General features: G+C 37.5%; 1 protein-coding gene across 1 annotated transcript in view; it reads left to right on the top strand.

Annotated features, from left to right (window-relative positions):
- Positions 1-6563: 6563 nt before the first annotated feature.
- Positions 6564-25450, top strand: part of LOC106074829 (neuropeptide FF receptor 2-like) — a 33138-nt gene continuing 14251 nt past the window's right edge. The window contains exons 1-8 of the mRNA XM_056018900.1: positions 6564-6873; positions 6975-7031; positions 7628-8235; positions 14356-14472; positions 15730-15845; positions 18649-18849; positions 19846-19944; positions 22704-22857. Of these exons, the coding sequence (XP_055874875.1) occupies positions 7878-8235; positions 14356-14472; positions 15730-15845; positions 18649-18849; positions 19846-19944; positions 22704-22857 (1045 nt within the window). The 5' untranslated portion in view covers positions 6564-6873; positions 6975-7031; positions 7628-7877. The remainder of the gene's footprint in view (positions 6874-6974; positions 7032-7627; positions 8236-14355; positions 14473-15729; positions 15846-18648; positions 18850-19845; positions 19945-22703; positions 22858-25450) is intronic.

Below are 25450 nucleotides of genomic sequence, written 5' to 3' on the forward strand. Positions count from 1 at the left end.
TGATAAATTTTTCTTTGTTAAATCCTATGTCTTTGATTTCAATTGTTTCTGTGTTTTCATCTTGTTCTTCATCTTGCTCTTTTTCCATAGTTGATAACTCGAACAACTTTGCCAAATCTCCTTCCTCTACATCTTTACTACAGGATCGAGTAGTGGCCATTCCACAACAATTTTTCCAAACTGCTATCTCATTTTCCGTGCACTTCTTTATGTTTGGTATATTGCCAATAATCAAATCAATTTGATCATGGTCTATAACACATGCCTCTACGCTCCCGGTATAATACGGTGTTTTAATGTTCACTCGGGCTACGGGTAATCGAACTGTTTTACCATCAAACATAATACATGCTTTGTTTTTTCCAGTATATTCATGATCTTCAACCAATTTTCGGTTTATTCCAACAATAGTGCTTCCAGTGTCCCTTATCGTTCTTGCAGCCTTATTTCCTACAAATTTTTGAAAACAATCTAGACTTCCCGAACTCGACAATAACGACAAACTTTGATCTCTTCCATTTCTTCTGCCATCATATCTTCCCTGTCTGTTTCCTTGATATCTCCCTCTGTAGCTATTATACTGGCCTTGTCTACTATCTATTTGGCTCCTTCCTTGTCCTCTAAACCTATTCTGTCCTTCATATCTAAATCTTCTATTGTTGCTATAACTGTCTTGTGTTTCTCTAGCTCTATTAAATGCTACTATTTCTTCAATATCGCTACCTCTGTTTAACTTTTTTTCAGGATGTGCCACTTTGTAAGCCCTTATTAATTTTACAATCTCATCTACAGATTTTGGCTTTCTCTCCAGCAGGAATATTTTTAGTTCGTCCTGACTCTCATAAATGACTTTATCCAGCATAAGAAATACCTTTAGTCCATCAAACGTCTTCTCTATTTTTGATGACTCTGTCCAATTGTCAAAGTAGCTATTCATCTTGTCTAAAAATGTTTGGGGATCCTCGTTGGTTTCAATGGTGCAATTAACATATTGTTGACGATAAAACGCCTCAGTTTTTCCAAATGTTCGTAGTAATTGCTCCTTTACTATTTGGTAATTATTCTGATTCATGCAGATCTTTGACGGTACCTCCGCTGCAAATGACTTCGATAACAAAAATGTCCATTTATCTTCAGGAAAAGCCAATTCTTTCATTTCAATTTCAAACTTCTTTAAGAAAATATCTATGTCTATTTTATTCTCATCAAACATTGTACCTTTATATTTTGACAATTTATTTCCAGACACGTCATTTTTCTTTCCAGTACCTTGCTCTTCAGCTTTTCCTTTTTTTATTTCCAACTTTTCTTTCTCTATGGCTAACCTTTCTTTCTCAATAGCTAGCTTCTCTTTCTCAATTTCTTTATCCGTAAATAATTTCTCTTTACTGATAGCCAACTTCTCTTTCTCTATTTCCTTTTCCATGACTAACTTCTCTTTCGCTCTTTCTTTTTCCATGGCTAACTTCTCTTTCTCTATTTCCTTTTCCATGGCTAACTTCTCTTTCTCTATTTCCTTTTCCTTGCCTAGTTTCTCTCTTTCTATTAATCTTTTTTGTACATATTTTCTCAGCTCTGCTCCTTCTAATTCCAATAGTCTCCCTTCTTCTTTCAAAGCAACTATTTCAGCTTTATCCGCCATTTGTAATTTTTCTTTATCGAGTTATCTGGCCATATCCATTAAATATATTTGATTCTCCTATACTTAATGCCTGGAAACAATGTTCATATCTAAATGTAATGTAATGAACCAAACGTTTAATGTTACTCGAATACAAATATGTATCTACTTCCCGTAATACTCTTCTTCCTGCTGGTATAACTTCCAATGCTAGTGTATATTCTCCGCCGGTGATATGAATCTTTCGTTGTTTGTCTATATGCCGTGGTCAGTGTATATCCGTTGGTCCTAAATGGGCACTGTTCTCCACCGTAGTCAAAATTCACTAGTGTTGCCCACAGCAGTGCTAATAATCTTACAAATTTCCATTAATATTGAATGTTAAAGGTTATTGTTGAGAACTATGACCCGCCAGACCAATGAAGATGTACGTTTTCACATTGGTGAATGTAGAGAATGGGCCGTCATAATAATTATAATGATATAAATCTAGATTTAAATGTTAATCCAGTTGATTAATTCAGCAATAATGTTTTTAGTTAAGTTTCAACTAAAGGTTTATGTTTACCAGTGAGTCTAGTACATAGCTTTAGAGATTTAGATGACGCTAACTCTCTCAATCCTAATAGATCTAGAGATCTAGAGATTTTGTTACACTTTGTAGTACTAGTAATACCTCCGTAGACAGGAATTAGATACCGTTATAACGCAGGTCTTGCCTTTTCCGTTGGGCGCCACTTGTTACGACACAAGACTCTTCGAAATAATAATAGACTCTCAGGTTATTACTCTATAAATACTTTAATATTACAACAAGTTATGTAAATCCGAACATTTCATTCCTCTTCCTGTCAATTACTCCCGGCTTCCCCTTTTCAACATCCTTTCCATTCATTACACAAATTCGCACCATTATTCATGCACACCGTGCTGCGCTACGACCGTAACACCGACATTATGATGTTTTAGATGCCGCAAGGTTCTGGTGCAACTGTTTCTTTTCTTCTTTTTTTTTTCTGAAAGCGAGACGTTAAATTTTGTATATTAAACATTAATAAAAAACAATTTCTATAACTGCTTTTTTTTTATTAATAAAATGAATAAAACACTGGACCATAATCTTCAAATACAAAAGCAAAATCTAATATAACTAGTCGACAGGCGGCGTAGCATACGCCGCTATTTTGCAGGGCCGGCCTTAGGTGACCGCAGTGGGCTCCGCACTTATGCGACCGCAGTGAGCCCCGCACTTTCATAGGACCCGAGTTAATTCTAAGTGTATAAATTATTACATTAAACCATTGTTTAACTTAGAACAGATTTCCCGCGCCTCCTGTCGATTTACCAGGAGCTCCTGAAATTGCAAAATATACGAAAAAGTCCTGGAAATATCCGGAAATTATTAAAATCTTAAGAAAACTTATACAAATCTCCTGAAATATATGGACAAAAATTGTCATTTTGGGGTGTCATTCAATATGGAAAATGCCAATCCTACGCGCGATAAAAAAAAAAAAAACGGCATTATGCCGTAATTTTCGAATCTGGTTACGATTGAAACATTTGGTAATTCTATTGAGCGTGATCTATGTAGGAAATAGGATTTTTTTGATATACTGTATGGCTTCGCTACACTCAAGGCTCGTAAAGTAATTCTGTACGTAGTAAAGAATGGATAAAATGCAAAGACGAATTTATTTTCTAATGCAAACTCTTAAATTCCACTTATTATGCGTGGCGTAATTCTAGTTCGTCCGACTTGCTGAAATAAGAGAGTGATCTTTCCTTTACTTCTTCTTCTCGTCCAAACTCTTGAGAGAAGAAGAGAATTATATATATAAAGATAAAAACATATTCCTCGTTCCATATGCTAGGACAAATGTGTACAAATGCTCCTTCATCCCTAGTGCTATTAGAGAATGAAATGGGTTGCCTGAGCTAGCCAGGAAAACCAGTGATTTAGCAGAATTTAGGTCATTGGTTAATATGCATGACTAAATGCATGGCGAGTAGGACGTAATCATCTTCTTTTTTGGAGTAACGTCTGTATTATATAAAATATTAAAAACAGGGGAGACTATTTTTTTTTAAGTAGGTGATTTCTTCGGATATTTTTATAACATTTATGCAAAAGTTGTGTTTGTTGTTGTTTTTCCTTAAATAATAATAAAAATATATTTGCGTTGGTAATTGAAGGATAGAGCTATGTAATACGTACTCAATTAAAATGTTACCTTTAAGAAGTTGATGACTGTTTCTTAAAAGCAAATAAATGAGATTTACAGAAAAATGGAAATTTTCCACTCCACCAATATTCCTCCCCACCTCCGAACAAAATCCTGGTATCCTAGCATACTATATTAAAAGTCCCGAACAAGACTCTGGCCCCAAAACCCTCGTATAGAAGAAAAACTATACGGAGAACTGTCTGATCTGGAAACCACTGAACGGTTCATCTCAGATATAGGATTACAGATCTGAACCCATCAACATGAAAAATGGGAACGAAAAAGAAGAGGAAATAAAGACTTGTCGTTAACATGGTCGAGAAATGTCTGATTTTATAGAAACAATCTTCGATTTATCCTTCCATTGTTTTTCTTCTTTACATCAATCATAGCAACAAATTCCTTGTGAATTGCATTGGAGGCTGGAGGCCCTTGTTTTACGATTCTGATAACTATTCTTCTTACGTCTTTTGAAACTCCAATTTCAGACGTTTATTTCCACCACTTATTAAATTACTAGTTTGAATTTCATTTTTATAGAATTGGTTGAAAATAGTTGACAACACAAAACATACAATTTTCTTGCTATGAAGTAACTAAATCATCCCCAATAGGAACCATCAGAACCATTCTTTTAACAACTGGCGAACTTTTCCTTTAGTGAAATTGGCACACGACAAAAAGAAACTATCTCCTAAACCTTGAAGTCTATATCATTAGACTGATTCAAACATTTCCTTCATCTTGGCTAGAGTTGTTTTTTTACATTCAACATCTGAATGGACATCATCACCTTCCGAACTTGCCACTTATGTACTTTCCAATTCTACAAAAATGTACATTAATTATATGTGAGATTTCGATATTATATGCTTGAAGAATATCGTCATTTATTGAACAGTGACTATTTGTTGGCATTCTGATATTTCGATGTTATAAAACAAAGGAGTGTTTATATTCATGCAGCTAATATACAGCTGAAAGTAAGGTTTCAATCTGCTTTTGATATAAAGTATGATGTAACTTTTTGGACTATATGTAGAATTTCATTAAAAAATTAAAATATGTTTAGCCGAAATATTTATAAAAATGTATATAGATCTATTTATCAATTGTGAATAACATGTTCCAATTAGTCACTAACACTTTTTTTTTTATTTTCATTTATTTCAAACGTGCATTTTTTTTCACTTGGGTGTCACCCCCCCTCAACAGGTGTCACCCGGTGCGGACGCACCCCGCCCCTTCTAGCGACACCATTACTCTAATGATACATCTATAAATCTAGACTAAGAATACGGTGCGCAAAATGTCACCCATATTAGGAATCCAACAAAAATCCTGTATTGGACCCCACGCAACAAGTACCCCATATTGCCCCCTAAACAAACAAAAACATACCCTTTAAATTTTCCCTTGTTATACCCTTAGATAAACATTGTCATATGGAACCTCTAAACCAGTGGTTTACAAATTTTTTTATTAACGGAACACATCGCACATTCTGAGTATTTAGCGAAACACTTTGCTTATTTTTTAAAGAAAGATTAATTCACGTGGTGGCCTAGTGGTTAATTATTCCAGTTGTTCGTGAAACACATATTTAGGCATCACGGAACACAGTTTGGGAAACATTGCCGAAACAAATATCCTCAAATTATAACCCCATTTCTAGCATGCTAACATTTGACCCCTAAACAAATATCCGCCTATTGAAACTAGGCAAACATCGGCATATTGGGGCCGTCCTAATGGTGGTCTATAAAATAAGACACATTTTGGACTGTAAACCAGACACCCACAAAGTTGGCTATAAATCAGAAATCTCCACACTGGGCTGTAAGCCAGACATCCACAAAGTTGGCTATAAATCAGAAATCTCCACACTGGACTGTAAACCAGACATCCACAAAGTGGGCTATAAATCAGAAATCTCCACACTGGGCTGTAAGCCAGACATCCCCATACTGAACTCAAAACCAGGACTAGGCATCCCCGTACTGGACTGTAAACCAGACATCCCCAAACTGGACTGTAAACCAGACATCCCCATACTGGACTGTAAACCAGACATCCCCATACTGGACTGTAAACCAGACATCCCCATACTGGACTGTAAACCAGACATCCCCATACTGGACTGTAAACCAGACATCCCCATACTGGACTGTAAACCAGACATCCCCATACTGGACTGTAAACCAGACATCCCCATACTGGACTGTAAACCAGACATCCACATACTCGACTGTAAACCAGACATCCCCATACTGGACTGTAAACCAGACATCCACATACTGGACTGTAAACCAGACAACCTTTCTTGGGCAGATAAATGTATTCTCGATTTCAACGTTGTAGGTATTTCGCTTTTTTTAAACTTATCAGGGTCAGGATCAGGGGTAAGTGTCAGGATCAGGGGTAAGTGTCAGGATCAGGGATAAGTGTCAGGATCAGGGGTAAGTGTCCGGATCGGTTTAGTGTAGACACAAGTCAAGCGACTATCGTGTCTTCAAATGCCGCCAATGTAAACACACTCACACATATTAGGATGGCCACACATTCTCCTAACTGTTCGACCTATTTGTGAACAGGCAATACGGGGATGCGTCCTTTTTTTTCCCTTCCTCATTAAACTCTTGAATTATCCATGTAATGACCGCCCTCGGGGAAGAGGAGGGAGGGGGTGGGGTAGAATTCCTATCAAAACAAAAACAACTCACCACACAAATGATGGCTTCTCGTAAGCCAGTGTATTTTTGCGCAGCAAGTCGGACTTATCTCCCCTTGTTCCCAATGCGAGTTTAGAAACAGCTGTACTGTCTTGCCTAGCAACCGATTACGCTATTTTCTGTGGTTTCACGGCTTGGATTGATATTAAGTAATTTGTTCCACTGATTTACTAAATAACGGTTACATGTGTTCACATTTTTTGTTTTACCGAACATTCGACTATCCCAACCGTGATTGGCCTTGTGCAGCTTTCATTTTGTTAAGCGTTTTGGACTTTTAAAGGCTGGCCGTGTAAGACCTTAAATAGAGTTTATTACTAGTGGGTTCATGGGATCTAAAACCTTTTATTGAGCTTAACTTTTTATCTTTGAGCTTAACGTTTCTATATTTAGGTTTTAAAGCTAAACATTGGATCTGACCTACACGCTGTGTAAGAAATTATAAACTCAGTAAGTGATGCAATTTTTTTTTTTGCTTTATCTTAATAATTAATCCTAAATATTATACTGGTAATTTGTATATTATTTAAGTTTTACAATTAATTTTTAAAGGAAACCTCAGAATTTGCGCTATTCAATTTTAGCTTTATCATCATAGGAATCCTTGGGCCTTATGCCTCTTTTCTTTGCCTCTATTATGGGCCATCTTGCCTCTTTTGTGGGCTTTTTTTATTTTTTTTAATAGGTTTTTATTTGTAAGTTCTCATAATTCACAAGTATTAAATCATAGGCAATTGAAAAGTGATTAACCTAAAAATATAATAATAGTAATAGAAATATTATTTAATATCAAAGACATGCTACCTAACCATTGAGACTACTAGAGACAGAAAAATGATACAAGTATCCTCTACCCCAGAACAATCAACACAATATCAAGTATCCCTGACCCCCAACCGTGGAATACTACTAGAGTATTGTACATGTATATGAAAATCAAACTAGATAATTAACCCTATGAATAATGTATACATTTGCATTATTTATATCACCAAACGAATGGCTTAAATTTAGTTTAAATGTCATTAATTTGCGGTTCATTTTAGATGTGTGTGAGGCTTAAAAAGGGAAGTAATAATTAAAATACGCGATGCTTTTAAGAACATTTTTGTGCAGCTTTTTCGTTCATGTATTAACAAAATAGAAAGAATAAAATTAGCAAATGGATGTTATTCATCGACTGAAAGTTAGCAGACTTCTTACTGGTTCAATACTGGAGAACTAGACATGGAACTCTCTACTTACCAAAGTATTAAAGGACTATATTTCTTACCGCGTCGTTGACAACCTGGCAGTATGAGCAAGAAAAACTGCACGCCTGGTGATGAGCTCGAGATACCATTGACCCTAGTGCTAGACTACAGTGACTTCAATGCCACCTACCCCATAGGCAACATCCCAGCCTGGGAGGTCACTTTAAAAGTCGTCTTCTACATCATCGCCATGGTGCTGGACATTGTCGGCAACTCCATTATCATCTTTATCATCATCCTCAACCGTAAAATGAGGACCACCACCAATGTGCTTATATTAAACCTGGCTGTCAGCGACCTTTTCGTTGGCATCTTTTGTATGTGGATTCATATGGGCAATCAGATTGACTCCAACTGGCCTTTTGGATCTTTTATGTGCAAGTTTACAAATTTCAGCCAAGGTAATCTATACATCTTTGTGTTAACATTTCTGTCCACAGATAATAGATGTGCCAAGGTTGTTTTTTTTTATTTGTCGGTTTAACTAAAAGTTGACATATAAAAGCAATCAGTCGTTTTTTTTTAAAAAATGTTATTCTAGATGTTCTTCTTGCAGACTGTGCCAAGGAAAAAAAGTGTGCTGTTTTCTTCAGTTGTTCAGCACTGCCATACAGGGTGTTGGTTATGTTGGGCTGTAGTGCAAGTAGGGTCTGCCTAAGGTGGATTAGGGAGGGGCATTCAAAGAGGATATGGTTTATGGTTTCAAAGGGGTGGGCGCAGTGTCTGCAAAGGGGGAGTTGTGTGGAGTTTATTTTGTTCAGGTGGTAATTTAATAGTGGTGTGTGTCCTGTTCTTAGTTGGAAAATTGTAGATTGTTCTTTGCGGGGGAGGAAGTTTTATTCTAGATATATTTTAGGCATGTTTTTTTTTTCTAATCTTAAATTAGAGGCAGAGGCGAAAAAAGCAAAACGTGCGCCGGGGACAAGGTACATTATTGGCGCCACGCCCCCTGAACATCACAAAGAAATATAGTCTTATAAATAAAAAGTATTTAATAATAATATACAAATAACCTTAGAATATATTACCTAACTAAAATATCTACAATAATTATATTTTAAGGCTTCTCTGAGTGTGGCGCACCCCCTGATGGAGGCATCGAGGCATCATTACGCCGAGCCCATCATTACGCCTCTGATAAGAGGCGATGGCTGAGGGATAAATTGCACTTCCCTGTAAAAATGAGGTTTTTTGAGTTTGAATCCCGATCGGGAGTATTGCAGTGGGATTTTCCACATGAAATGTATGTAGCCTACATCTTAAATCTTTTCAAACAAAGCTATTCCCATTTCTCCAGGCAAGCAATTGAAAACAGGTTTTGTCATTTTCCTTTGTTGAAAGGTGAAATTATGTCTAGTGAAATGGCTAGAAAGTACAAGACTTTTTTGGATTCCTTGATTGTGAATTCGAAAGCAAATTTTAAGACGTCAAGAAGTTGGAACCAGTTTTCAATAACCTCAGCTCACCATTGATGCAAAAGTTGATTCAGCTCCAGGGAGAAATACCTCAAAGCAAATTGTGACCTAAAAGAGAAGTCCCAGTCAGTTTTTCCGCGGAAGGTTTATGGATGCCAGCTGCTGTATTTCCACACTCTTAAAAGAAACTTTGCTGCTAAACTTTCACATTATTTGGGTCCTTATACATATGTGAACATGTATTTTTTGTCTCGTTTGAAAATAAACAAGTGTAATCACAGGTCGATGCTGACTGACTGTAATTTTACAGCAGTCACGAGGATAACAACTAGTAAGCTAGTTCCACAGTTTCGAAACTTTATGCACGAGTGTAAACTGATTCATTTCGTCTCATTGAGTACAACTTTCCATTAGTGGTGAAATCTTTTTGATGTAAAAAAAAAAAGCTATAGCAAAATAAAAATAAAAATATTCGTAAAATTAGTTTCAGAAATGTTGTTGTAATTCCTCAATTGGGAGTGTAAAAAATGAAAAAGTAAATGTATAATACTGTACAAATGTGAATTGAAAGATACGATACACAGTTAGCTAGCGTATTTTTTCTGATTTGTAATGACATATTTCATATACATTTATGCGCCCCCCCCCAACCAATTCTCATTTTTTTTATGCGGCCCTCAATGGAAAAAGGTTGCCCACCCCTGGTCTAGAGTATTTTACACGTCATTTTTATACAAACGGAAGTGCTTAGAAATTTGCTCATTTGACATTAAGTAATTTGTTCCACTGTTTTACAAAATAACGATAGCACTTCCTTTTTGTTCTATACACCTGATACACTACAAAACTTGTCATTATGGAATTACCTTTAGGCCTATGTATTTTTTTGTTAGGAGATTTTCATACGAAAAATAATATGCTTCTTGTTTAACATTAACATAACATTCTTTTAGTTATGAAACACAGTAACAAAAACGAAACATTACTATGTTGTTAATTAAAATACTTCGCCGATTGGCAATGCTTTCGTATTCCGTACAACGAATACACCAAAATAAATATATTAATTTTTTTTTTGGGGGGGGGGATTTTCCTGCATGTGAAAATCTCTCAAGTGTGCAGTAATTTTTATTGAGTTATTTGAAGGTGATCGTAAATTTATCAAATTTATTTTTAAATAATACAATCATTTTCTGTTTAGAGTAGACGTTTCTGATTCTTAAGATTTATTAGCCGGATATGACCCGCGGGCCTTACTTTGTGTATCTAGTGATTAGATTTAGATCTATGTTAACAATGGCGAGATTTTACCTTAATAGGACTACTTGTTAATTTTCACAGGAAAATAAAAGTAGTCCATGAAAATGGAGTTTACCAGTTCAGCCGACACATTCATAGCTTCAGGGTGTGATCATGTAGTATTATAAATTTAGGGACTTCTTATGAGAGAGACATTTAACATACACTACGGTCTTCGCTTCGAGCTAAGGAACATTCATACCAAATTTTATCAATATTGATCATACAGTTTTGATTTCTATTCGGGACATACACACATACATACGCCTTACGTTTTGCTTTATATATTAGTTAACACAGAAATAGCAGGCCATTATACTATTAGTCCTGTTGCAGACGGCTAGAATTGTCTCCTTTGTCTCCGCTAGCTCTCAGAATAATTGAAACGATAAAATACGATGCTCGGGCATTGTTCCGTTTGTTTTGATACTATTTTTGTTCTTCGCGTATTCAGCGGCAACTAATTAGCCAGTTGCTGCCTGTACACATCAAGCATTGGTCTGCGCTAGAGGTTCTTAAACAGTGGACACCTGTCCCTTTCAACGTGCGGAAAGCTGCAGGCGCTTCTCAGAAATGTGAAGAACCCTTGTTTCTTGCACTGTGTGTCCTATTGATCGCTGACTGTTATTATAACATGTCGATCGAGGCAATAAGGAGTTGATTGATAAGCCAGTACTGACATTCATTGTACACTTAACTCATGTGACATTTTTTATATACACATGCAAGCGTTTATTATCTTATCTTATAAATTACAGAATTTTCTTCAAAAAATAAGATAAATTACGCGTATCCTCGTGCTAATCTAGTCGTGCATATTAAATAGAGACATAAACGCTCACAATTTTTATTGTCCAAAAAGTATAAACTGTTTGGTTTAGAAGCTGGCCTCCCTTGTCCTCGTACGATTCGAGGGCACTATAAGAATTTGTGAAACCAGTGTATGCATTTTGTTGTCGTAATAATTTTGATTGAACTTTATTTTAGACGGAACTTGTTCAGATAGACACGCTGATAACTGTACACAATTGCGTAAGTTATTCTTTTGGTTATACGTCTAGTATCGTGCATGTTAACAAGAGTCCTATTCGCGCGATCATATAAGCGAGATTAAAAAAAAGTTTCTTGAGCTTGAATTCGAACTGGAGCCTCCATTATGGAAGGGCGACGTGTTTCGCCACAGTGCTATTGAAGTACTTATAAATATAGAAGGTTTTATTAGTGTATTGTTAGTTTTTTAACAAGCAACCTAATTGTCTACATCTCCTTTACCACCAAAGCAAAAGCCACCTTAACCTGCACTATCTGTGCACGGGAGTGTCTTTCCAAAATAGGGCTCCACGGCCAAATGAGGAAGTGTGCTCTGAGATGAACCATAGTCGTTCTACGATGATGATGATGATGATGATGATGATGATGATGATGAATTGTCTACATTATTGTGATTGTTGTCACTGGTCGATCGTCACTTTAGTACATTTTCCACATAAACATAATCAATTAATTACGACTGCAATAACTGATTGATTATATTTCGTATTTATTCATTCTTTATTCATTCTTGTAATCGACAAGGAATAATTGTGCAAAGTTTCAAGCAAATCTGAATAGTGAGGTGGGAGAAATGAGCGACGGTAAAAGTAGTGACGTAGTCAGACAGACGAATGACGTTGCAGAATAGGGGTACATGAAGGGAGAACAAGATGGCTAAGGCTGATAGAAAGAAGGATAGTGATAGAGACCGATAAGTAAACGACAGATAGTGAGACAAGACGATCATCTCCATCTGTAAATTAATACCAGTTGAAGTATTCAGAAGTCTTATCCTGTGTATTGTATTTAGAGTGTTTCAGTTAGACAACACACTACATCCAAGCAAGGACAATAGAATTTGAACAGACAGACAGACAGAGTGACTTGATATAAGCTTGGTATATCAAAAATGACTGAGACTTGAAATCACAACTGGGATTATCTTTAATGGAATTGTGAACCTTTTTTTTTACCCTTGTTAAGTAATCTTTTACAACATTCAGTCACAACGGCAGCGCGTTTGGAGAATATCCTCATTGGTTGTTTTTTTTTTAGTTTTATTGCGAATGTAAACATTCTTAATTCTAAATCAAACAATATTACAAAGAGAGTTTGTGTTATCATACAAACTATGAGGTCGCTCCCCACGGGTCCCCCCACGGACAAGACATATTTTAAGCAGCGAAATGAATTATTCGCTATTAGAGTAATTGCTGACATCTGCATGGGGGGGGGGGGGGGTAAGGGCAAATAAATACCAGCAACAGATCTAGTTCAATATAAAACGAACCACAATATAGTTAAAACCGATTCTTGAAAAAAAAATTGAGTTGTTTGTAGATTCAATTTGTATTTTAAGCGTTATGAAAATCGATCATGAGACTTCTGAACATTCGGACAAGAAAAATGAAGTCTAAGTTAAAACAGCCACTTTAAAGATCGTTTATTTTTCACAGAGCGTTAAGCAATAGTTCTGTTGACTTCGTCTTCTGTCCAAAACTGTCCAAAACTGTCCTACTGCAAAGATCTCGCTTAACATATGGATAATCTTACGATGATTGCGCTAAATAAAGACATGCTTGCATCACATGTGACTCGATTGTCAATTTAATTTGACCTGCCTCTTTTTATACAGGGTGATTAGCTAGATGTACGAAAGTATGCCAAAAGCAGTATTTTTTTGGTGAGCTAAATGGTGGTCGATGTAACAGAGGTGCCCCACGGAAAAGCTTGAAAGATCAGCTTAGGCGCCAACTTGCCTTAACTGACATTGAAGAGAGCACCTGGTTGCATGCCGCTTCAGAACGAGACAGCTGGAGGTCAAAAGGCCGCGGGATACACATTTGAGACAAAACGAAAATTCACTGCCGAGGACAGACGCAGACGGCGAAAAGAAAATCTAAATCGACCGGCGGACAATGGATATGCTTGCTCTAAATGCGGCAAAATATGTAGGTCACAGCTAGAGCTGCGTAGTCACGGGAAATACTGCATTCTTCATTGATCTTCGGACTCGATGATAAGCCTTATTATTAGTTGGATATAGACTGCTTCTGAGCATCTAAAAATACAAGAAAATAATCACAGACTTGACCAGGAGGGATGTCGGCATAAGAGAGAGAGAACGATTTCCGCCCAAGTCAGAGCTGATAAAGAGGCTAAATGAAGATGCTGTGTTCAAGGCAGATGTCCTATGTGTTTGTCATGTCTCCATGTAAATAGACACCTATATCTCGTTGAGTTGCCTCCCTTAATTAAGTTATTAATATATATATATAGAGAGAGAAAAACGAACTTACCCATTGTCCGCTTGCCTAGTTACTGTGATTAATCCCGGGTAAAAGAGATACTTTAACAATAATCCCAGTGGAATCCACTGATACGCACACACAAATCCTCAACCTCTCAAGCGAAGAGAAAACTACTGTCTCTTTCCTTACACATTCCTTACACGTCTGCCTGAGGTGGTCCACTCACCCAAGCGTAATGAAAAATGAAATGCATGCAATGTCCTTTAGCTGGTCAGCACGTGGGGAAAAAAATGTTAGTAATAGAGGAACAGGTGAACAACAAGTATGTGTATATGTGTGTGAATGTGTGTGTGTATTTTTGCATTACCCACCGGCTCTGCCCGTTGCTTTGTTCCTAAGCTATATATTAATTATGTTTAAATTTAAATAATAACTGTGGCTTCAAGAAAGTAATTAAAGATGACAATAAGACTTCATCATGAATCTTTTTTTTTAATTTGTTCACTGTTTTGATTTATTCAAGTTATGTCAGTAACGGCGAGTGTTTTAACCCTGACCATCATCTCAGTGGAGCGGTTCATAGCCATTGTCTACCCATTCAAGGCCAAATGGTCAGCGCTGACCACTGTCATCGTTATTGGTAAGTTAAGTTGACTTTTTTTTTTTTTTGCTTTTGAGAAAACTTTATTTAGATCCTATAGATGTATCTTAATAGACATAAAAGGCAGCGTGTAGCTTAAGTGGCCAAGAGGTTGGCTTTGAAACCGAGACTCGTATTTGGAGCTTTCTTATCTTATAAATTACAGATGTTCCTTCTACGCAGAAGATAACTACGTCATTAGAGTGTCCCTGCGGCCTTCCAACACTAAGAGGTGCCTGGTACCTGGCATTTGTTATTGAAAGGGCAAAGAGCTGGAACTGTAGAACGCCCATCCACATATAAAGATCAATGGACACTGGTCATTTGTTAGGGAAAGTAAAGGCGGTCATTCGATGTGCTGGTCACATGATACCCTGGTCAACCATAGAAATATTTGAGCTTAACACCATCTTCCCCAAGGACTGCTAGGCTTAAAAGGGGAGCATACTTTTTAATAGGCGTAATTGTTCCCAGTGCTGAATTCCCTAACTTTTTAAAGTTAGATTGTGAAATATTATATCCCGTGAACAGTGATTTAAACACGCAGAATGTATGACTTAACTGTAATAATCAAAATGTGTAGAACCAATGTAAATGACAGTTTTAAATGTTTTCTTGTATTTGTTTTACGACCTTCGTGTTACATAAAATTACATAAAATTAAACAATACTGATTACATAAAATGGCATGTAGGCCTAAACATACAAATACAGTAGCATCTGGAATAAGACAAGCTAGTCCAACCTTTAATTATTTGGTAAAGCTATCAAAATTGTATAGGCTTTTTCACAGCTTACTTATAGACTAATTATTCAAATTATAATACAGATCTAAAAACGATGATCAGTTAGGTTGACAGGCGTTCGCCCCTAAAATCTTCACCTAAATTGCCTAATTGAGTTATAATTAAAATTATTATTATCATTGTAATTGGTAAACAGGGGTAACTACTCCAGAACTCAGACCAAAAAAACTTAATTTTCCGACGTGCAAAAATAATTTCCAATGCAACGTGGTTATGTTAAACCTTTAACGTTGGGCTAATTTAAGAGTGGTCGGTATTTCTTCACAAGATTTAGCATTCTATATTATAGTCTCATGTCGAAATCATTTTGATAAAAAGAAAACTAGATTTAACTCAGAAAAACAACAACTCATTATTGATGAATGCAGTAATGGCAATCTTCTTGAGAGCCAGCACGGGACGATGTTTTCTGATTAATTTGATTCAATTCTTTCCTCTCTTTTATTTCCAGTCTGTACCTGGGTCGCTGCCATAGCAACCGCCTCACCTCATCTGTTTGTCCGGCACCTGTTTAAGACCCTGTGGCAGGACAGGGAGGACAGATGGTGTGCAGAAGTGTGGACTCAGGTTGTTTAGAAATATCATGGTGTAACCACTGTCATCTCACATACACAGTGACATCAGTAACTTTACATCGGCCTATCTTGTTACATTACATGCACTGTAACATAACCTACATCGTAAGATTTCATACACTATACGATTATATATCATGCAACCTTTCAAACACTATAACACCATATAACTTGTAACATCTCATCCATTATAACATTCTATACCATGTAACATTTCATCCCCTATAATCCTATATACCTTGTAACATTTCATCCACTATACTATAACTATAAAATTACATACCATGTAACAGTTCATAGATTATAACATTATATACCTTATTACATTTCATACTTTGTAAAGCATTATATATCTTGTAATATGTCATAACTGTAAAACACTATATAGGTTGTAACATTTCATACGCTATAATACTATATACCTTGTAACATTTCATACACTATAGCATTATACATACACCATAGCATCATCTTGTAACATTTCTTAAACTTTAACATTATATACCTTGTAACATTTCATACAATATAACATATACCTTGTAATATTTCATAAATTATAAAACATAACATACCTATTAACATGTTATATATTGTAAAACACCATTAACCTTGTAAAATTTCATACGCTAAAACATTGAATACCTTGTAACATTTCCTATAATATAAAACATGTTATATGCTGTAAAACAATATATACCTAGTAACATATCATACACTAGAACTTGAAGCATTTCATACATTGTAAAACATTATACACATTACAACATTAGATAGCTGAAAACTGTAAATACATTTGTAACATTATATTGCTGGTAACATCGCACATCATGAGTCAGTACGCTCCCGTAGCATCGTAGCATTCTGTCCTCCATAACTTGAAACGTCAAATACTTTGTAATATTACGAATCTTGTAAGACTACTTATTTTGATGGTTTACATAACTGCAGCATCCTATATTTTATGAGACCCTTCGAATATTGTAAAATTACATTGCTTGTAAAATATTAATTAATTAAGTCCTATGCCTAAGCGCTATAAAAATGAAGGTTGAACACAAGACCAGTCAGTAAAACTCTTTCCAAACAACGAATCCTCCTCTTTTAATTAACGCTCTTTTTCATTGAAATTCAATAATGACCAACTAAGATAAATCCATTTGTCTTTCACGATTCGCTGAGGCAACTGGCCTGTGTCCCAATTTAGCGTTTCCCCCTCCCTCCTCTTCCCAATCAGTATCCCCTTTTAGTGCTTTTTGAAAGGCTGTGGTAGGGGCCGGGTAACATCAATGGCTCACACTAGCAAATCAAGCATTTAGAAGGAAAAGAAAATAATGTCTTTAATTTCGGACTGTTAACCGTATCAGTGAGGTCAAATGAGATAATGATTAAGTCTTTTAATCGTGCCCGCGAGTTATGGACGCGATTAATCACGGAGTGAGCGAGGGCAGCCGAGAAAAGATTAGTTTCGGTGTGTGTATTGTTAAATAAGAGATTTTTTTTCTTCATCAGATTAGCATCTTTTGTGTGTGTTTTATTTTATACTTTCTAGTGATAAGACTTGGAACTCTAGTCGAAATATAAGAAACCAAATGTTTCACATTCCATCCATCCATTCCAGATGCGCTACAGCCTTGGGACGGCTCTAGCCTACCTCAACACATCCCTCCATTCAAATCTATCCTGGGCCTTTCGTCTCCATACATGAACCCCCCAAGCTGTTGTAGATCTGCCTTCACATCATCAGTCCATCGTATTCGTGATCTGCATTGGGGTCGCCTGCCTTTTGGTTTTTGCCTCTGTACAGTTTTACTCCTCTGCTCTCTGACGTTGTTTCATGGTGACCTGGCCGACGTAGTCTGTTCTTTTTTTATTTCCATCATTATAGGTTTACAGTTGATATCATTTCCTGGTTAGTGCGTGTCCTGCAGCCAGTTTCCTCTTGTATAGCTCTATAGATTTGTCTAAGTATTTTCCGTTCTCAAGTATTTGGTAGATTTTCGGTTGTCTTTGCTGATGTAGAAGTCTCACTTGCATACATGGCTTCGGGTCTTATTATGTTTTTGTATATCGTTTTCTTGGTTCTCCTTGATATTGTTTTTGTCTTAAGTAGGTGATGAGTGCTATAAAACGCTTTGTTGCCTCCTGCAGTTCGTTCCTTTGCCTCTACCCATGCGTGATCTTTTTTTAAATTAATTGTACTTCCAATATATTTGAAAGTTTGAACATTTTCAAACTAGTGGTCAGTAATTTGCATATATTTTTCCTCTGTCTGATTATCTATTGTCATTTTGATATATTAGATTGTAAAAAAAAAAAGTGTCATTGACCTCAAGTCCTACTGGTCGAAATGCGTATTTCAGTTGTGTGAAATGTCAGAGGGAAATGTTTGACATTAGATTCTGACAAAATCCTGGCACACACCAACATTGCTACCATAAAAAGAAAATGTATGTTAAAATATGAGTTTAAGCTGGTCCAACGCTACAATATGCTTTAATATCTCGACTGAGAAGCTGCGGTAAAACTTCCCATCGCAGGCCCTAAGTTTGATGACGTACTGACGTGACCTCACCATCGCGGTGCTGCCACTTGCGTCACATTCTTCAAAAGAGTCCTTCGATGGGAAGTTCTAAGTTGCTAGCTGACTTATGTTGGTAGAGGATTAACTATGAAATACAATGTTCTCTTGGTTAACGCCATTAAAACATGTTACTACAAAATGCTATTTAAAATATCATTTCTAAAGTCCTACAAAGTCCACTAAAATCATGTAGTTCTATTATGGTATATTCCAGTATTACAAAGACAGAGACTGCAACACCTGGCCGCGCGGGAAGGTGGTCTACTACTGTGTGGAGGGGATTGTCATGTACTTCCTGCCCATCGTCATCATGATAGTCACCTACTCCATCATCTCCGTCAAGCTGCTCCACCGGCGGGCGCCGGGGTCTCTGATCAACTCCACGTCATCGGCACAGGATAAGTCCAAGAAGAAGGTAACTTCTCACATCACGTTTGAAGAAGTCGTGTTTCTTTTGTCCACATTTCATTGACAATGAGGTAGCCATCAGTGGCGTAGCTTGCGTGGGGGGGGGGAGAAGGGGGTCCAAATTTGAAAGTCCCCGTTACGGGCCCCCACTTGAGGGAAGCCCCCAAATGAGTGTCCAAATTTTTTTTTACATTAAATATTACGCCATTATCTCACGTCGTGATGTCAAATGTCAAAATGCAGGGCCCCCTTAGACCCCACGGACCCCCAAAATCCCTAGCTACACCACAGGCTGCCATAATTGGGTTTGAATCTTGGTGAAGACCTGGATTTTGAATTTCGGGATTATTAGGGCGCCCCTGATTCCACCAAACTCTACTGGGTACCTGACTTTCTTTGGGTAAAGTAACGACGGTTGGTCGTTGTGCTGGTCACATGACACCCTGCTCGTTAAACGTGGGCCAAAGAAGCAGATACCCTATAGATCGCAAGGTCTGAAAAGCAGGAACTTAAGACTTCAATTAAAAAATATTTGTTTGTTTTTTCAAATAAAACAGTAACGGTTCAATTGCGTCATCATCGTCAACTACGTAAGATATCACTTAATTTCTCTCCTAACTGACGATACCAACGTTGATTCCACTAGATTGTGATAAATAATTATGGAGAGAAAGAGTTAAAAGATCTGGTTAAAGACATGATTAAGAACACTCTTAAACTTAAAAGGTAGAATAAAGCCGCTATTGACTTCGTGCTATCTGTCCGTCCCTCCATCTGTAACGTTGAGCTCTCAAATACCAAAGCGCTATTAAAAAATATCGATGTCCATATCATCCATTACGAATGAATCAATCGTTGCATTGAAACATGTTTTTGTCTTTATGACAGTAGTAGTGACTCCCTGGACCCGCACCTCCCCTGCCAAGAGTACACAACTTAATCTAAACGAGAGTTAAATAGACTTAGCATTTCCCATTGTCTCAGTTTCTCATTGCTACACCAGGTGATCAAGATGTTAGTAGCTGTCCTGGTAGTCTTCACACTCTGCTGGACACCACAGCAGACTCTGTTACTGATGAGCGTCTTAGGGAAACCGACCACTGTAAGTTATAGCATTTTATATTAGCTGCTAGTGTTTCTGTTTTACTTATCTTGGTGGGGATTTTCACGATAACTTTGAAACTCAGTATTCTCTTATTTTGTTAAGCTTCTGATTGTTTAGTTATGTTTACATTCTCTAAGCCTTAAAAGACAGTAACATAGAACAAGGGAAACAAATATGATAAGGAGAAATGCGGAGGCGATATAATGAAACCTAAAGAAAAAAGTTAGAAAATCAAAAGAGAACGGTGAGTGTGATTTTGAAATAAATGACTAATTAAACAATGTCAATGACACTATATTGAAAAGATCATTGATGTCAACTAAATAATAAGAATAAGTTAGCTATTTATAGCCTACTTATCGGCTATAGGTGTTGACAGTATAGAAGCACTAATCACCATTCGACAGCTGCGCTGGGTCGGACACTTATCCCACATGGGAGACGATAGCATGCCAATGGCGATCTTCTTTGGCAAGCTTAAAGGTGGATGGCGTAACAGAGGTGCCTCCCCCCCCCCCGTAAACGCTATAAAGATCAACTCAGGCGCCATTTCGCCCTGACTGGCATAGAGGAAAGTAGCTGGCAGCAGATAGCCAATGATAGCGAGTTGGAGAGCTCTCACAAAGGCTGCGAGACTAACATTTAAGACTCAAAAAGAAAAACCATTATTGAAGACAGGAGCAGAAGACGGAAAAATAACTTAAGTAGACCGCCAGCGGACAACGGCTTTATCTGCATGAGATGCGGGAAAATATGTAGGTCGCAATTGGGTCTGCATAGTCATGTGAATCACTGCACGCATCCTTAATGTTCGGAATCGAAAACATTGCCAGTAAAAACTATATGTGAATGTCATGAATCGATACTGTGACCTGATTCAACCTGTTTCTAGAAACCGGGGTAAGATCAAAGAAGACGCAGAACAAACACACCTTAACTATAATCATCCAGTCAGGGAAAGAGGTCTGGAAAAAAAATCGCAGACGTCAGTTTCTAGAAGGTCATAGTTAATAAAATGTTTAGAATAGAAGTTTTTAGGATTCTAGAAGATACGTTTTTTTTTTTAAAGTATAAATTAGGGAAAGCTAGTTAGTCGGGGTCCTTGCAATGTAACTGGTTCTTGTGTTGTAATGATGTGTTGTACTGAGCTCAAACCGTTGCGGGTCCACTAGTTGAAGTTGATGTTGTATCATTAAGTCGTTTCAGTAATAATTTATATCAGCTAAGGTTGTATTGGTAGAAAGTTTATTATTATAGTAATCATAATAATAATAATTTTATTTATAAAGCGCTGTTAACAAACAAAATGTAGGCTCAAGGCACTGTAATAACATTACAAACACAAACACGACAACAGAAATCAAAAACTAATCTAAAAAAAGTTTTAAACAAGTAGGTCTTAAGATATTTAAGTCAAGTTGTTATTGAATTGAAAGTCTACGTCTATGTTTAGTTTGAAAGGCGTTTAATAAGAAGGAAGAAAAGAACACAGATGTTTCTCAAGTGTGTTGTCAAGTTATTTATATACATCTCCAGCAAGAGGATTCTGTTTGTGCCATTGTTAATATTAGACGAAAGAAATACAGATAATATAGAAAGAATAGAAATAATACATCATCGATAAACATCAAGCAATAAAGAAACAGAAATTATTACAGTGGAAATCTCTATTAAATTTCATGCATGCCTTCAAAAACAAAATTTATTTTTACAACAGAGTTCAGTTCTATGAAAGGCGTTGCTAAGGAAGCTGCACATTTTCGTTTTGTTGACTTGGGTTGCTACTCACAAGATGGCGGTGTTGCTATACCAAGTAAAAATATATTTCAAGCAACGTTTGATAACGAGCATTTATCTGGACAGTGTTGACATAGGCTAGTGTCGAAATCAAAAGTAATAGATACATGTAAGTGAATGCTTTTCAGCACTGATGCAGTCCAGTGATCTTACCAAAAGTTAAGGACCCATACAAACTTATACAAAACACAACTCCACAATACTAGAACGGACAAACAAAATCTACGCATTGTTAGTCGCCTTTGCTCTGTGTCTTATACAAACAAGTCTAAACAGAGGTAACACTCGCATAAAGAAATAACACAGGCGAAAAGCAGATCAATATGAAGGTAGTCGACGCTGATAAACGATGTCGAACAAGAAGTTGAATACTTAATGAATGGAACTGTCGAATGTCGTATTAGCTAGATATCTACTTCAGTAACTAAAGCCGACCTTGCTCTAGAGCTACCATAAGTCTTCTGTTTACTTCTTCTTCTATTCACTAAACTTCCCAAAACCTAGTCTTGCTTTTAATAGTCACGTGACCGTCTCTACGCAAAACTTTCCCTTTCTATGAAACAAATAACTTTTCGCGCCAACTTCCTAATCGTGCTATAATAGCATCTATGAAAACGAGGCCAAATCGGAAGCATGCGTAAAGGTAAATCGTTGACCCGGTTTACATAAAATTCTGGATCCGGCTGAAATACTATTATAGGATTTCACCTTTAAAGGATTTCGGACATCAGAATGGGATTCAGCTATAGGCATATATCATAAGGAAAAAATATCGTTGCAAATAATTGCGTAATCCAGGAAGAAATTTTAAATCTGACGAATACAAGTCTACAGGTGAAGTTGGTATGATTGTTTTAACTTTTTATAAAGTGTGTATTGGTATTTGTTTATTTATTTGTGTAAGTTGTGATGCATTTTATTATACTAGATAAGCGAAATGTTTTTTTTTTCTTCCACAGCGCAGTGACATAAAGTATACAGCAGTGTTCGTAGCGTACTTCAACAGTGCATTAAATCCTATACTATATGGAGGCTTCAATGAGAATTTCCGGAAAGGCTTCAGTGAGGCGTTTAAATGTGTACTAGTTCAGAAACGAAATAAAATTGGAATAGGTTAGCTGAACCATTATAACCTGTTAGACTGACATTAAATATTTGCTGTGTAAATGTGTGATATATTTTGTCAATGACTTTGACGTAGATAAAAAAAAATAGGATGGAAAATAAATCGTAGGTCATATTGCTGTTAGACAGTTCTGCTGCAGCTTTCAGAAGTATTTTGCACTTAGTGTTTTCTTATAGCGACAGCCTCGCAATCATACCACCATATTATGCAATCATACCACCATATTACGTAATCAAACCACCATATTACGTAATCAAACCACCATATTATGCAATCATACCACCATATTACGTAATCAAACCACCATATTATGCAATCAAACCACCATATTACGTAATCAAACCACCATATTACATAATCAAACCACCATATTATGCAATCATACCACCATATTATGCAATCATACCACCATATTATGCAATCAAACCACCATATTACGTAGTCAAACCACCATATTACGTAATCAAACCACCATATTACGTAATCAAACCACCATATTACGTAATCAAACCACCATATTATGCAATCATACCACCATATTATGCAATCATACCACCATATTATGCAATCAAACCACCATATTACGTAATCAAACCACCATATTATGCAATCATACCACCATATTACGCAATCAAACCATCATATTACGTAATCAAACCACCATATTACGTAATCAAACCACCATATTATGCAATCATACCAGCATATTACGTAATCAAACCACCATATTATGCAACCATACCACCATATTACGCAATCATATCACCATATTACGTAATCAAACCATCATATTACGTAATCAAACCACCATATTACGTAATCAAACCACCATATTATGCAATCATACCACCATATTACGTAATCAAACCACCATATTACGTAATCAAACAACCATATTATGCAATCATACCAGCATATTACGTAATCAAACCACCATATTATGCAATCATACCACCATATTACGCAATCATATCACCATATTACGTAATCAAACCACCATATTGCGTAATCAAACCACCATATTACGTAATCGAACCACCATATTACGTAATCAAACCACCTGAGATGAACTCCTATTGAAAAATCAGAGCAGGAAGGACTAGTCCTCCCGTAGTGCTCTGGCAAGAAACTTAGCCGTCCGGCGTAGTGCCTCATAGCTACCATACAAGTCGAGTGACTGCACAGGCAAGTCCCCCCTTAGCTCGCGGAGCTGGGGACACTCGTACAAGACATGCGACACTGTTTCGACGCTCTCTCCACAGTGACGGCATCGGGAGTCAAAGTTAGTGCGGAACCGGGCAAAGTATGCCCCAATAGGACAATGTTCCGTCCTGCACTGCGCAACTATTGACTGCTCTGACCTCCTCAGTCGCCACCATGGATCGTCGCGATCTGGGTGACGCATTCGCTGCCAGACACCACGTGCTCTGTCGGATTCCTCCCAGGACTTTAACCACTTCTCATGAATGAGTGCTCGGATTTGTGCCATTGCTTGTAAGTACGTGCTTGGTGCTTCGAGGTGTGTGGCTGCCATTGCACCCTCCCTTGCGAGGGCGTCTGCCGTTTCATTACCCTTCACGCCGCAATGTGAAGGCGCCCACTGCATATAAACGACAGCTCCAATAGCTCGGCGGATGTTATCTGCGGCGCCGATTGCCTCTTCTATTACGGGCGACCCTCCCCCGCCGCCACCCATAACTAGGAGACTGGAGCGAGAGTCGGTGACCAACACCACCGTAGTGGCGTTAGTCTCGCGTTCGAGCATTCGGGCCCTAATGGCCTCGAACGCTCTAGTTATCCCTGTCAGTTCGGCATCCATGGAGCATGCAGCGTAGCCGCATGGACCAGAGAGCCTATCTGGTTCAGTCCGGTCGGGGTATACAATAAGGGCCCCATACCCCGATCTATCGGGGTCCCTCATTACCGACCCATCGGTATAACAGAATATGGCATCTGATGGGTAGGACTTTATAGTAATGGATGCCAAATTTTGGAGAATGGCAGGTGTTAATCGCCTCTTGGTGGCTCCCTCTTGCCCTAACAGGGACAGGTTTATATGTGGGGCCGGCAATCTCCTCCACGGAGGGCACGTACTGATTCTCCTAATGGGAATTCTATCAGTGGAGAGTCCAGCTGTATTTGACAAATTGGCCGCTATGTGTAGGAACGATCGCATTTTAATGCGGTTCCTCTCTCTCCACTGTCGCACTAAAATTGAGGTGGGTAGCCTAGAGTCGCCCCTTTTATAGCGCTCGTAGGCCGTAAGTACTGCCCTCTCCCTCCTAAGATATAAGGGTGCCACGTTTGTAAAAATTTCAGCAGCGTTTGTTGGGCTTGTCCTAAAGGTGCCACAAATGAACCGTAGAGCCTGTGCTTGTACCCGGTCGAGTGATTCGAGGGCAGTTTTACTAGCATATACTTGAACTGTATAGCTGTATTCGATTTGTGATCTGACTGCCCCTAGATACAATGTGCGTAGCATGTCAGCTTTGGCACCCCACTTTGTGCTGGCCAGCTTTCTTAATAACGCTAACTTCTCCGAGGCTTTTCGTTCAACTTCCTGGACGTGCTGGAGCATTG

The sequence above is a fragment of the Biomphalaria glabrata genome, chromosome 2 (assembly GCF_947242115.1).
Source record: "Biomphalaria glabrata chromosome 2, xgBioGlab47.1, whole genome shotgun sequence".
NCBI lineage: Eukaryota > Metazoa > Mollusca > Gastropoda > Planorbidae > Biomphalaria > Biomphalaria glabrata.